The 13,918-nt window shown below is 39.8% G+C and overlaps 1 protein-coding gene across 4 annotated transcripts in view; it reads right to left on the bottom strand.

Moving 5' to 3' along the window:
* inpp4b (inositol polyphosphate-4-phosphatase type II B) overlaps positions 1-13,918 on the bottom strand; it is an 813,686-nt gene that overhangs the window by 459,552 nt on the left and 340,216 nt on the right. For all 4 annotated transcript variants that reach the window (XM_072256187.1, XM_072256173.1, XM_072256177.1 and 1 more), the window contains one exon: positions 9,175-9,259. In XM_072256187.1, the coding sequence (XP_072112288.1) occupies positions 9,175-9,259 (85 nt within the window). The remainder of the gene's footprint in view (positions 1-9,174; positions 9,260-13,918) is intronic.

The following is a 13,918-nucleotide window of genomic DNA, read 5'->3' as shown; positions in this document are numbered from 1 at the left end:
TTTGCCCACTCACCTAACCTATCCAAGTCACCCTGCATCCTCTTAGCATCCTCCTCACAGCTAACACTGCCACCCAGCTTCATGTCATCCGCAAACTTGGAGATGCTGCATTTAATTCCCTCATCTAAGTCATATATATTGTAAACAACTGGGGTCCCAGCACTGAGCCTTGCGGTACCCCACTAGTCACTGCCTGCCATTCTGAAAGGGTCCCGTTTATTCCCACTCTTTGCTTCCTGTCTGCCAAGCAATTCTCTATCCACATCAATACCTTACCCCTAATACCGTGTGCTTTAAGTTTGCACGCTAACCTCCTGTATGGGACCTTGTCAAAAGCCTTTTGAAAATCCAAGTATACCACATCCACTGGTTCTCCCCTATCCACTCTACTAGTTACATCCTCAAAAAATTCTATGAGATTCGTCAGACATGATTTTCCTTTAGTAAGTTTGCTAATGACATGAAGGTTAGAAGTGTTGTGGATAGTGTGGAGGGCTGTCAGAGGTTACAGCAGGACATTGATAGGATGCAAAACTGGGCTGAGAAGTGGCAGATGGAGTTCAACCCAGATAAGTGTGAGGTGGCTCATTTTGGTAGGTCAAATATGATGGCTACATATAGTATTAACGGTTAGACTCTTGGCAGTGTGGAGGATCAGAGGAATCTTGGGATTCGAGTCCATAGGACACTCAAAGCAGCTGCACTGGTTGACTCTGTGGTTAAGAAGGCGTACGGTGTATTGGTCTTCATCAATCGTGGAATTGAATTTAGGAGCCCAAGGGTAATGTTGCAGCTATAGAGGACCCTGGTCAGACCCCACTTGGAGTACTGTACTCAGTTCTGGTCGCCTCACTACAGGAAAGATATGGAAGCCATAGAAAGGATGCAGAGGAGATTTAGAAGGATGTTGCCTGGATTGGGGAGCATACCTTATGAGAATAGGTTGAGTGAACTCAGCCTTTTCTCCTTGAAGCGACGGAGGATGAGAGGTGACCTGATATAGGTGATGAGAGTTATTGATCATGTGGATAGTCAGAGGCTTTTTCCCAAGGTTGAAATGGCTGCCACAAGAGGGCACAGGTTTAAGGTGCTTGGAAGTAGGTACAGAGGAGATGTCAGGGGCAAGTTTTTTACTCAGAGAGTGGTGAGTGCATGGAATGGGCTGCCAGCAACGGTGGTGAAGGCGGATACGATAGGGTCTTTTAAGAGATTTTTGGATAGGTACATGGAGCTTAGAAAAATAGAGGGCCATGGGTAAGCCTAGTAATTTCTAAGGTAGGGACATGTTCGGCACAACTTTGTGGATCAAAAGGCCTGTATTGTGCTGTAGGTTTTCTATGTTTCTGTGTTCTAATATCTCTGAGGACCTAACCTGGTCCCAACATATCGGTGCAGCTATAAAGAAGGCAAGACAGTGACTATACATCATTAGGAGTTTGTAGAGATTTTGTATTTCAACAAAAATACTCATAAACTTCTATAGATGTACCATGGACAGCATTCTGACAGGCTGCATCACTGTCTGGTATTGGGGGGGGGGGCGGGGGCTACTGCACAGGACCGAAAGAAGCTGCAGAGGTTTGTAAATTTAGTCAGCTCCATCTTGGGTACTAGCCTACTAAGTACCCAAGACATCTTCAAGGAGTGGTGTCTCAGGAAGGCAGCGTCCATTATTAAGGACTTCCAGCTACCAGGGCATGCCCTTTTCTCACTGTTACCATCAGGTAGGAGGTACAGAAGCCTGAAGGCACACACTCAGTGATTCAGGAACAGCTTCTTCCCCTCTGCCATCCGATTCCTAAATGGACATTGAACCTGTGAACACTGTCTCACTTTTTAAATATATATTTCTGTTTTTGCACAATCGTTAATCCATTCAATGTACATATTCTGTATTTGATTGATAGATTTTTCTTCTATATTATGTATTGCATTGAACTGCTGCTACTGAGTTAACAAATTTCACAATATATGCCAGTGATATTAAACCTGATTTTGGTTCTGAAATGCCTAACTAAAATCCATGTACACCACATCCACTGCTCTACCTTCATCAATGTGCTTTGTCACTTCTTTGAAGAATTCAGTCAGGCTCTTAAGACACAACCTGCCCCTCACAGAGGCATATTGATTAACTCTAATCAGACTATATTTCTCCAAATGCTCTTAAATCCTGTCTCTAAGAATGCTCTCCAATAGTCTGCCCACTAATGATGTATATAATTCCCTATTATCTTTCTTGAACAATGGAATACTTGCCACCCTCCAGTCATCCTGTGGCCAGTGAGGACACAAAGATCATCACCAAAGTGATTGTAATCTCTTCTTTTGCTTCCTGTAGTAAACTGGGATATGTCCCATCCGGCTCCAAGGACTTGTCTATGCTAATGTGTTCCAACACATCCCCTCTTTCTTAATGTCAACATGTTCCAGCATGTTAGCCTGTTCTACAGTGTCCTCTCATTCATCAATGCCCTTCTCACCAGAAGCAAAGTATCATTGAGGACCTCCCGTACCTCCTCTAACTCTGGGCACTTTTAATCTTTTATCCCTGTTTGGTCCTATCCACACTCTAGTCTAGGCACTCTAGCCATGTATATGTAGAATGCCTGTGCTTTTCCTTGATCCAATTCCCCAAGGCCTTCTCATAACCCCTTCTAGAAGTCCATTCTTCTGCTGCTTCCTTATTACCTTGTACCTCTCTAGAGCCCTGCCTTATCCTTACTTCCCGAACCTTTTGCTTCTTTCTTTGTCTTGACTCCATATCTCTTGTTAACAATAGCTCCCCATCCTACTGTAATTTCCCTGCCTCAGTGGGACCACCCTATCCAGAACTCCAAGCGATTGTTCTCTAAACAACCTCCAGAATTCCTGGAGACATCTGTTGCCAATTTACACTCCCAAGTTCCTGCCTAATAGCATCATAATTTGCTCTCCCCCAGTTATGTATTTTCTCACACCACCTGCTCCTATCCCTGTCAAGGCTATGGTAAAGCTCAGGGAGTTGTGGTCACAGTCTCCAAAATATGCATTCACTGAGAGTTCTGTCATCTGATCATCCGTCATCATCTGTTCATTGCCTAGTACCAGTAAGTGAATGGGGTGTCCAGGAAGGGGTAGCACCTCTGCTGGTGGGCTTGTCATGCTTTGCCCAGGGCAGCTCATCCACTTTTGGTCCCCACCTGCCACCCAGCTCTCACCTGTGGCTCCAGGTAACTGTTTGCGTGCGACAGTGACCACACCTCAGTACATCGCTTCGACAGGCGGGCTAAACCAGGCGAGGTTAGCCGAGAACCTCCAACCTCGGTGAGACAGGGATATGTCTACCCCAGCATGTGAAGCAAGTGCCAGCAGACTGGGCAGATGAGATGAACTACAAGATCCAACAGCCAAGAAGGCAGTGTTGCAACGCTTCGTGGAGAGCGGAGGGCACTACAAGGCACTGAAGGTGTCATGGCTATCCACTGCAGCCGAGGAGGTCTCCAGACATGATGAGTTTTCAGAGCTTTGGACAAAGATTTTTGAGGCCAAGACAGTGTCACGACTTTTTCAATATAAAACTCCACCTGCACAGGATATTCTCCGTGCAGTCTATTAGCTGCATAGACAAACATGATCGTCAGAAACAATGGACAACCAACACACCAGTAAATCAGCGGTATAATTGTCATTGAAGGGAATGGCCACAGGGGTACTCTGTACAATCTGTCTGCTCCCTTCCCCTCTCCTGACAGTCACTCAGCTATCTGTCTCCTGCAACTTAGAGGTGACTACCTCCATGTTGCTCCCATCTCTTTCTCCCTCATTTGCCCGAATAAGCTGAAGCTCATCCAGCTGCAGCTCCAGTTCCCTAAGGTGTTCTGTTAAGGAGTTGCACCCAGATATATTTCTTATAGATGAAGTTATCAAGGAGACTAGAAGCCTGCCAGATCTTCTACATCTTGCCTGCAGAGCACACCACTGACCTGGGATCCATTGACATTACTCTAGCTAGGCACTAACAAAGAAAGATAGAAAAACCTGACGGAAACCCCAACCTAACTTCAGCTTCTTTGTGTCAAAGCCTTTCAAGACAAAGCTTCAGTTCTCCACTCTAACTCTGGCCCACTTATACTATGGCCCCTCCCACAGTGACTGTTCTGCTTAAATCTAGCTTCTTTTTATTATCCCTTGCCAATTGCCTAATCACCCAAATCATCCCAAGCTCTGCAAAACGTTCCGACATGCCTCGCTTGCTTTTTAAAACTGGCACTAAACTGTACAAGTAACTGTACTTGCAATCTCAAGCTCCACAGGAAGTCACAACAGGTCCCCGATCTGATTCCTCCACATCCCCCTCTGTTCTCAAAGGAAGAACCCCAGTCTTTCATCCTCTTGTCCAAAACTGCCCTTCATTTGATCCCTAACCAAACTCCCAGACTCTTGTGTTCAATCCATCTTTGGGTCTCCCTGCACCTCAGATCAACCACCACTGTTAACTAAGATTCAGCAGTTCTATTGTCCACTAGTTCGACCACATCTCTCCTTACCAACTACACCCTGGTCTTCACATTTTTGCTCCTTTTCACATACCCACTTCCAGACCCATCACCTATTTTCCTCCCTGTTCCCCTACTGGCTCCATCCATATAGTGCCCACACCACTCACTCACTGAATCCTTCCTGTTTCTGGTTCCGTCTGCCTTTCACCTCTCTGTTCTGAATGAGCTCAACCTTCTTGAGTGCTGTTGTATAAATACTGATCCAGGCTGGTAGAGAGTGTTTTATTATTTTTTTCCCATGTAGCAAAGGCCATGCCAAGGAAAATTTTACACACTGTAAAGTAATGCCTCCTACATTGGTATGCCTCAAAGCTGTCAAAAATATTTTCATTGTTTGTGCATGTCCGTGACACTCAAAACTTCTAAAAATCAACAAATAATTGTTTAAAAAAACTAAATCATAAGATACTCTTTTAAACTTCTACCTACTTAAAATATCATAGCATCATAATTTTCCTTCTTCTCACCTATCTTACTCTCATCCATGAAATAAATAGGTTCACACACTCTGCAGTAACACATGGCTACCAGCAAGCCTTAGCTCACCAGTAAGATGCAGAACAACAAATCATCCTTGTTCCATCCCTTTGCAGGTAGAAAGAACAAAAAAAAAGAAAATTACTAGCTTGGGAAGTAATCAGGGTTTTAGTGCTCTAAATTCAAATGAATCCACCTCTTGCAAAATCACACCAACTTATCATAATTGAACATCGCAATATTGACACAAAAACCATAGTGAAACAAAAGCACAATTCAGCAGAGAAAAGGAATTTTGCTCTCCCATCTTCCCTTAGTGGAAGTGATGTAGAAAGTAAAGACTGATTGAAATTTGAAACTAAGTACAATATGCGACAAAAATGTGCAAAAAAATAGATCAGTACCTAAGAAGGAATGAAGTAATAATTTATTAGTTACTTGATTCATTAGTTCTGAAGAACATCCTTTTCTGAAATGCTAACTTTTTTCACTTAAATATGCTGTTTAGTTCATCTTTTTAGTTCACAGAATTTTCTGCAACAAAGACATTGTGTATAACTGATTCTTCGCTGTTCCAATATTAAAATCAAATTCTTACAATTCTGCATCATATTGTTTATTCATTTCTACAAATTCAATTATTCCAGTTTAAAATGTCACATTCACAATTTTCATATGACAAAAGACTCCAGACATACTTCTAAAGTAGTGGCATCGTTTTGCCAAGCCCCAGTAATTTTGAAGAAGTAAATCCATGAAACTCAATTTCAAATTTTATTCTCACTGTTGTTTCTTGACACTATAAAATGCACTAGAAAATCATAAAAATAGTTGCATCCTACATGATCCAATACACAGAATTACACAAGTCTTCTAGCTCAATTTATCTGAAGTGGAAAAACACAACAACTTTGTCTTAAATATGAGAAGTTGTTTTCCTATTGTTATTCTGCCCGGTGTGATGTTATTTCTTAGGATTTTTTTAAGACTGACACTTGCAGTATCAGCTGCACTCCTCATAGCAATCTGTTCAATAGATGATGCTATAGATCACAGAGTCTCTAAAGAGTAATTCAAATGTAAGCTACAAAAAAAAGATAACAAATATCAGTATTCTTTATGTTTGTGGGGTAGCCATTTTAATTTTTTTACTATACAAAGCACGACTTCGGGGATTCATTTTCACCTTCTCTGGTTAAGTTCACAAAAAATTGGCAATGAAGGTTTGGATCAGTTATGCCTTTGTTTCTATTATCAGTTTTCTCACTATATAGATATCAAAACAGATGTCAAACATCTGGACCGCAAATTGGTTACACAAGGTCTGTGTCCAAGCTACCAATATACAGTATGCTCTTGGGTATGGTACAAGATTAAATCCATTACACTATCATCACCGTAACATGATTATTTTCATTTACAATAATTAACACTTTTCTTCTCTAGCTGTTCTCTTGTATGGACTTGGCTTGTGACTTTATTACACAATGTACTTCAGCTAGGTACTCAATTAAACTTATTAGTCAGTGAATCTCAACAATAAGCACAGTGGTTATTATGGCTGATCCAAATACCCAAAATCCACATTCACACATCTCCAATCAATACCTCAGAACACCTGTCTTAAGCTCTTTTTTGATGTTCCAGCTATTAAGAAGACAAGTATCAACTACACTCTAGAAGCCTCAAATCAATTTCTTGGCTTTCTCAAAATTATCACATTAAGACAAAATTCCTGGGCTACAGCTCTGTCAACTCAGAGTGCTGCTGGTGTGGCTCTTGTATTTCAGTATTACAGTGGCACGTTAAGTCTTGTAATCCAAAACAGTTGGACTAATGATCTGGAGGCATAAGTCTGAATACAACCAGAATTCAGCAATTTTCATAGTTTAACATGGAATGAAAAGACACTAGCAGCAAATGATAGCCATATTCTCTTAAAACCCCTTCTGGTTCAATATTGAAGGGATTGTGTTACCCTTTCTCAATAAATGTGTCTACTAACATGCTGTAAAGTGATTGATTTTCAACTGCCTGTTGAAAAGGCCCAGCACACTACTCAGTAATTTTGTGATGTCATGCACTGTAGGAGCATTTGTACTATGTTCAAAAAGATGTCTCACCACCATATTAGAAAGACATTTAGAATGTGTACAGTAAATGCATGCAGTACACATTTCCTACAGATGGATGGTTTCATAAAAGTTACTCCCTTAGAGTTTCAGTCAACAAAAGAAAGCACGGAGAGAGCATGGACAAGGAATGTTTAATGGTCAGTACTCTCCTCTTTACATCGAGAAGGAATGTACAGGTGAAGGAAAACGGAGGGAGGTTCATGTAGATACCTACCTCTCACCCAGCCTCTGAACCACTTCCCTTGTTACTTTTACATCGCCAGGTGACCTACGTGGTCTCAGTAATTAGAACTAATTGAGCTTAGCTAATTGAGCTTTTCAAGTGCTCTCAATAGATGGCCGCAATCTGAGACCGACCTTGTATCGAAATAGGTAAACTGGCAAATTGGCCAGGAATTAAGAAACTATGAAAAGTACGTGATTCCAATTTATAAGCAAAAAACCAAAATTTGTAAAATTTAGAATGCTCAAGATGTGTCGGGGTTGTTGTCTTCATATTCTTGATTATTCAAGGGAAATACTAGGAATTACTTGTATTTTGGATGGCTGGCCCAAAGTTATATACTCTATCACGGCAATTTTAATGCAATTGTTTCACTGCTCCTCTGCAAAGGTCATGAAACATACTTTAGCACAATTTAATAGACATCAGGCACATTTTGTCAAATGTGAGTAACTGTTGGCAAGTCTTTCCACATGAAGATTATCAGCATTCGTTACTCCCCCTCCCACAAATGCACAACATGGCAAGAATAACAACCTAACTATATAGGAGCAGCAAGCCTGGGTGATTTTATTTTCCTATCCGTAGCACACAGGAGCGGATTTCAATTGCAGCACCTCAGTCTGTGATCTGGGAGCTCAGCACAGTTTAGGAAATGAACAATGGAACTTCCTAGCCCGTAGATCAAAAACAGGCAGTGCATTTATTCACCAAGTCATTAACCCATGAGTGTACTATTAATCTACATTGCATTCCTCTTCCAAATTACTGAGTGTGTCAGTGATTGAAAAATTTGGCACCTTTTAAAAACAGTAGATTAGGTTGATACTATGAAAATAATGCAATTCTGCTGCAAAACAGCCAGAGGCAAGCTGATCATTACTGACATAGAATAAGGATTTTAAAAAATGCCCCCCAGTATTCTTTGGCAATTGGAAATACACATCCGACAAACATCTTTACAATCACCAACCACTGCAAAATCAAAAGGAAAGTGAGCAGGTCATATACACAAGGGATTTTACAAATGCTGGAAATCTCGAGTAAAACACACAAAATGCTGGAACATTTTGGGTGTGTTTGATATGCCATGTATTCTAAGTTTTGATGAGTTGCTGGGGAATGGGGAGATGCTGCTGATTGGGCTGGGTAGAGCTGAAATGGCCTGAGCCATTGCCAGGGGTAAATTTTTATTCTAAACTGGAACTGCCAAAAACTTGCTCACATCTGTGGGCTCATTGGTTCAGGTAGATTTTCTTTAATTTCTGCAAAGCAGTTCTCACGTTTGCTGCAGAGGCCTGGGACTGGGCAAGGGGCAAGTGACATCGCCCTGCCATTCACGCATGGCTGAAAAGCAGTTCAGTGTTGTCTAAACATTGACTCTGCTTGTTCAGACACCACAATGTATTGGCATGTTAGTGCAAATCAAATCTGAAGGAAACTTGCAGACTGCATCACCCAGACGGATGAGTGTCTACTTTAGTTATGAAAGCAAATTGTTAGTCAGTCACACAGTACATATAAATATCGCACTTTGAGATAGAATTTCTAAATCTGTGACTTTATCAAAGAATTTCAAACACATCCATAGTCTTTAAAATCATAATAGAAAGGCAACAAATTTATCAGTGATAACAATTATTCCAAATGAAACCTCAAATAACTTCATCAGACCAATTTTTGATACTTTTTAATTTAAGAAATGTATATAATCAAACATTGCTTCAAAAACTCACTTCATGGTACTCAAAGTCAAGTTGGCATCATTTAAAATTGTGAATCTGTTGTCAATACTCACTGATAGTTAAAGCTGGGCTCTTGCTATCTCTTCCTTCCACAATGTAACATCGTTCCAGGAGTATTACTTCCGCAGGACCTGGTGTCTGCAGACAATGAAAGGGAGAAATTGAAATCAAAGCAGTTCTAACAACTCCTACATTGCTTTTCTCTGAAAAATGCAGCAGCTGTTGAAATGGTCCACCTCTCTTGCAATGAATTAACCTCCAGGATTAGAGACAGACTGTAAGAGGACAAAGTCTGCATACAGTATTCAATTCTTAATTGTACCAAGGAACACTGCTACAGACGGCTTAACCTTAAATAAGCTTGAAACGTGCTACTTCTGCAAGAAATAAAACAAATTATTAACACTGAAAATTTAAGCATATACGAGTCAAACATGCATGACTGATTCCAAAAGTACTTCCAAAAGAAACATTATTATAAACTGGTATGGTGAAATAACTAGTATAGATAATGTCACTATCACAAATGTTTGGCAATATCTATTAAGAAGCTTCTGATGTAGTGTTGAATGGCAGCTAAAGCATTCTAAAAATGTTAACAATAGTCTAGTTTCAAAATGCAACAAATCCAAGTTAATAATACAATAAAGTTCACTTAAAATCATTTCTAATTATAAATAAAAAAGGCAATGGAAAAATTGAATTGGTCAAGCCACATTTGTGTGGAATGAGGAAAATTAACATTTCAGGTCCAGGACCCTGTTTTAGAACAGGAAGAGAAAGGAAAACAAGTTAGTTTCCAGTGGAAGAGAAGGTTGAAGAGGGATGGAGAGAACAAACAGTAACAAAATAATGACAGGGAGACATGACCAGTTCTTATGACAAATAGAAATGAAAGGAGAGTTAATGAAAAATGTACATAGTTGTGATAAGAGTGGGATACTGCTAGCAGAAGATTTCATTTTTATCAGTATCAGCTATGCCACCCAAAGGACCTGGATGGGACAGAATTTATATGGTGCATCCAAGAGAGTTTTCTCACACAGTATTCAGAAGGACCTACTCGGAAAGGAGCAATACCGGACCGCCTCTTAGGGAACAAGGCATTGCAAATAACTGAAGTGGCAGCTGAGGACCACTTTGAGTCCAGTGACAACAATTCTACATGATTGCTATCATCTTCAAAAGATTCTATTTCTAGACTTTGAAATCTATTCCTTAATTCAATTATAAATTTTTGTCTTAAGTTTTCTTCTTTAATTAATTGCGGGTAGTCAAAGGATTGTTCAGGTTTTTGCTTCTTTAGTTTTTTTAAGTTTTACTTTCACGTGACATATTACTGGGTTGTGGTCACTATTACAGTCTGCACCTGGATATGTTTTGCATTGAGTCACTGAGTTTCTAAATCTTTGGTTTACAGTAACAAAGTCAATTTGATTTCTAGTGTCATCACCTGGACTTTTCCAGGTCCACAAGCGTCTTGGATAGTTCTTAAAGTAGGTATTCATAACGACCTGATTATTCACCTTGCACCATTCTACCCATTTCTCACCTCTTTCATTTCTTTCCCCTAGTCCAAATTTTCCTATGGTATTTCCATCAGCACCTTGTCCTACTTTAGCATTTAGACCTCCCATGAAGATGATAGCAATAATGTAGAAATGAAATTTAACTCTCTGAAGGATGCCTTGGTAGAATCAGCAAAGTCAGTGATTCCTAAAAAAGAAAAAACCACAAAGAATAAATGGATGACAGATGAAATCAAAAATCTAATGGAAGAAAGCAGACGGAAGAAAGCAAATCCTATAGAATGTAAGTCCTTAGATTAAAAAGTTTAAAGCTTATGTCAAAAAGCCAAAGAAGATTGGTTAAACCAGGAATGTGAGCAAATAGGAAGAATCCCTATTACTGATCCAAAAAGGTTACATCAACAAATCAAGAATATCACTGGTAAAAAGCTCCTCTGTTCTTCAGGTGGATGTTTGAAAGCAAAGGACGGTACCATTATCATGGAAAGAGATGAGATTATGAACAGACGGACTGAATATATTCAGGAATTGTTTGAAGACAATCGAGGCGAAAAACCAGAAATTAAGAAAAACATTGAAAGTCCAAGTATTTTAAAATCTGAAGTTCATAATGCAATAAATAAGATGAAGAAAGGAAAGGCAGCAGGTCCTGATGAATTAGTAATAGAACAAATTATCGCCCTTGTAGATTATGGAATTGAAAAACTTACTGATTTAGTCAATGGTATTTACAAGACTGGAGTAACACCAGAAGAAATTTTAAAAATCAGTATTTATCACTCTTCCTAAGAAACCTGGAGCAATAGAATGTGAATTACATAGGACCATAATTTTAATGCGACATATCACCAAGATACTTCTAAGAATTTTGATGACAAGAGCTAAAAGTAAGATACAAACTGAAATAGGTAAAGAACAATGTGGTTTTGTGAAAGACAAAGGTACAAGAAATGCAATATTGATTTTAAGGATACTATCAGAACGAGCTATTCAAGTGCAAAAAGATTTGTTTGTTTTATCGACTACACGAAAGCATTTGATAAAGTGAAGCACAATAAGTTATTTGAAATATTACAGAAACTCTAGATCTAGATTCAAAAGACCTCCGCTTAATCAGAAACCTGTACTGGGAACAAACTGCTGCTGTAAGAATAGATGGAGAAGCGAGTCAGTTTATGAAAATCAAGAGAGGCGTTAGACAAGGGTGTGTTTTCTCCCCGATTTATTTAATGTGTACAGTGAAACAATATCACAAACAATAAGAGACATCTTGGGAATCAAAGTTAGTGGTGAAAACATCAATAATTTCAGATATGCAGATGACTGTGTGAATTGCAAGTACAGAGGAAGAACTACAAAACTTAATTGATATAATTGTTGAAGAAAGTGCAAAAATGGGTCTATCTTACAGAATGTATGGTGATATCCAAAAAGAAGAAGAATCCTATCTCCAGGCTGAGAATAAATGGGGAAGACATAAAACAAGTACAGAACTTTTGCTATTTAGGAAGCTGGGTAACATCAGATGGCAGGTGCGACTTGGATATCAAAAGAAGAATAGGGATGGCAAAAGACACCTTTACAAGAATGAAGAGTACACTGACCAATACTAAACTAGACATGACAACCCGCTTCAGAGTACTGAAATGTTACGTTTATCCAGTTATCTGATATGGCTCACAATGTTGGACAATATCTAGTAACATGAGGAAATGAATTGTAGCAGCAGAGATGTGGTTTTTGAGGAGGATGCAAAGAATATCATGGATGAAACAAATATTTCACGAGGATGTCATGAACAGAGCAAACACAAAAAGAAAAATAATGTATGAGATCATGAAAAGGCAATGTAACTTCATTGGACATGTAATTAGGAAAGAGGAGTTAGAATGCACAGTAATTATGGGAAAGATTGAAGGGAAGAAAGCAAGTGGAAGACAAAGACAAATAATGATGGAGACAGCAGCCAGAGAACTGGAAATGAATACCAATGAATTGACCCACTTGACCCGAAACAGGAATGTGTGGGCCACGGCAGTCAAAGCTCAGACAAGGCATGGCACTTGATGATGATGATGACAATAATTCTATTAGTTTTAAAATAGTTATAGAAAAGGAACTATCAGGACCACAGACTGCAGTCATGAAATGAAGCAAGACCAACTTTGAAGGCATTAGGCAGGACCGAGCTGTGGTCGACTGAGCTACTTTAGTTGAAGGTAAAGGAAGAGCAGGCAAGTAGGACGAATTTAAAAGGGTCTTGACAATGGTAGAAGAGCAGCATGTTCCCCTTGGGGCGAAGGATAGATACACCAAGTTCAGCAGACCCCAGACCCTGGCTGACATGAGATATTGAGGCTCTGTAGGGAAAAAAGAAGGAAGTTTACATCACATTTAGACAGCTTAGGTATGAATGAATCCATCAATGATATCACAAGTTTAAGAGCAACTTAAATGGGGAAAAGGATATGAGATGGAATTGGTAGGCAGGGTTAAGGACAATCCTAAGAAATTCTAAGTTATATTAACAGTAAAATGGTGATGAGGGTGAGACAAAGTCTTCTTAAAGGCCATCAAGTCTGCCAATGTATGGAACTGCAGAAATGGCTGAGCTTTTTTGTTGTCTATTTCTCCTCAGTGTTTACTAAGGAGTATATTATTGTTACCAGAGAAATGTGGGTACTTCGTGGTAAGGTTTTAAATCATAACCATATCACAAGGAAGGAGGCATTTGCAGCCTTGCAGTGCATTAAGGTGAGCAAATCCACAAGGCCTCACCAAGTGCACCTCCAGATCTCATGGGAAGCCAGGTAAAAAATTGAGGAGGCGGCCCTTGAAAAGATATGTGCTTTATCATTAGACACTGCCAATGTTCCAGAAGACTAAAGGGTGGCTAATGTTGTCCCATTCTTCAACACGAGTAGCAAAGACAGGTCAAGGAACTACAGGCCAGTAAGCCTGACTTCAGTTGTAGGGAAGCTACAGGAGGGAATTAAACTGATCATCACTTTGATGGTCAAGGTCTGATCAGGAATAGTCAGCATAGTTTTGTTCTCGGAGATCATGTCTGACAAATCTTTCAATGTTTCTTGAAGAGGTAACTAAAGGGGTAGATGACACTAGAGCAGCGGATGTTGTCTATATAGACTTCAGTAAGACCTTTGACAAGGCCCCGATTGGCAGGCTGATCTGGAAGACTAGGTCACATGGAAATCAGGGGGTGCTCGTGAAGTGGATTCAGAATTGGCTTGATAATAGGAAATGATGG

The sequence above is a fragment of the Mobula birostris genome, chromosome 4, assembly GCF_030028105.1.
Source record: "Mobula birostris isolate sMobBir1 chromosome 4, sMobBir1.hap1, whole genome shotgun sequence".
Taxonomy (NCBI): Eukaryota; Metazoa; Chordata; class Chondrichthyes; order Myliobatiformes; family Myliobatidae; genus Mobula; species Mobula birostris.
The sequence above is the reverse complement of the archived record's forward strand: the minus strand, read 5'-3'. Positions and strand labels throughout refer to the sequence as shown.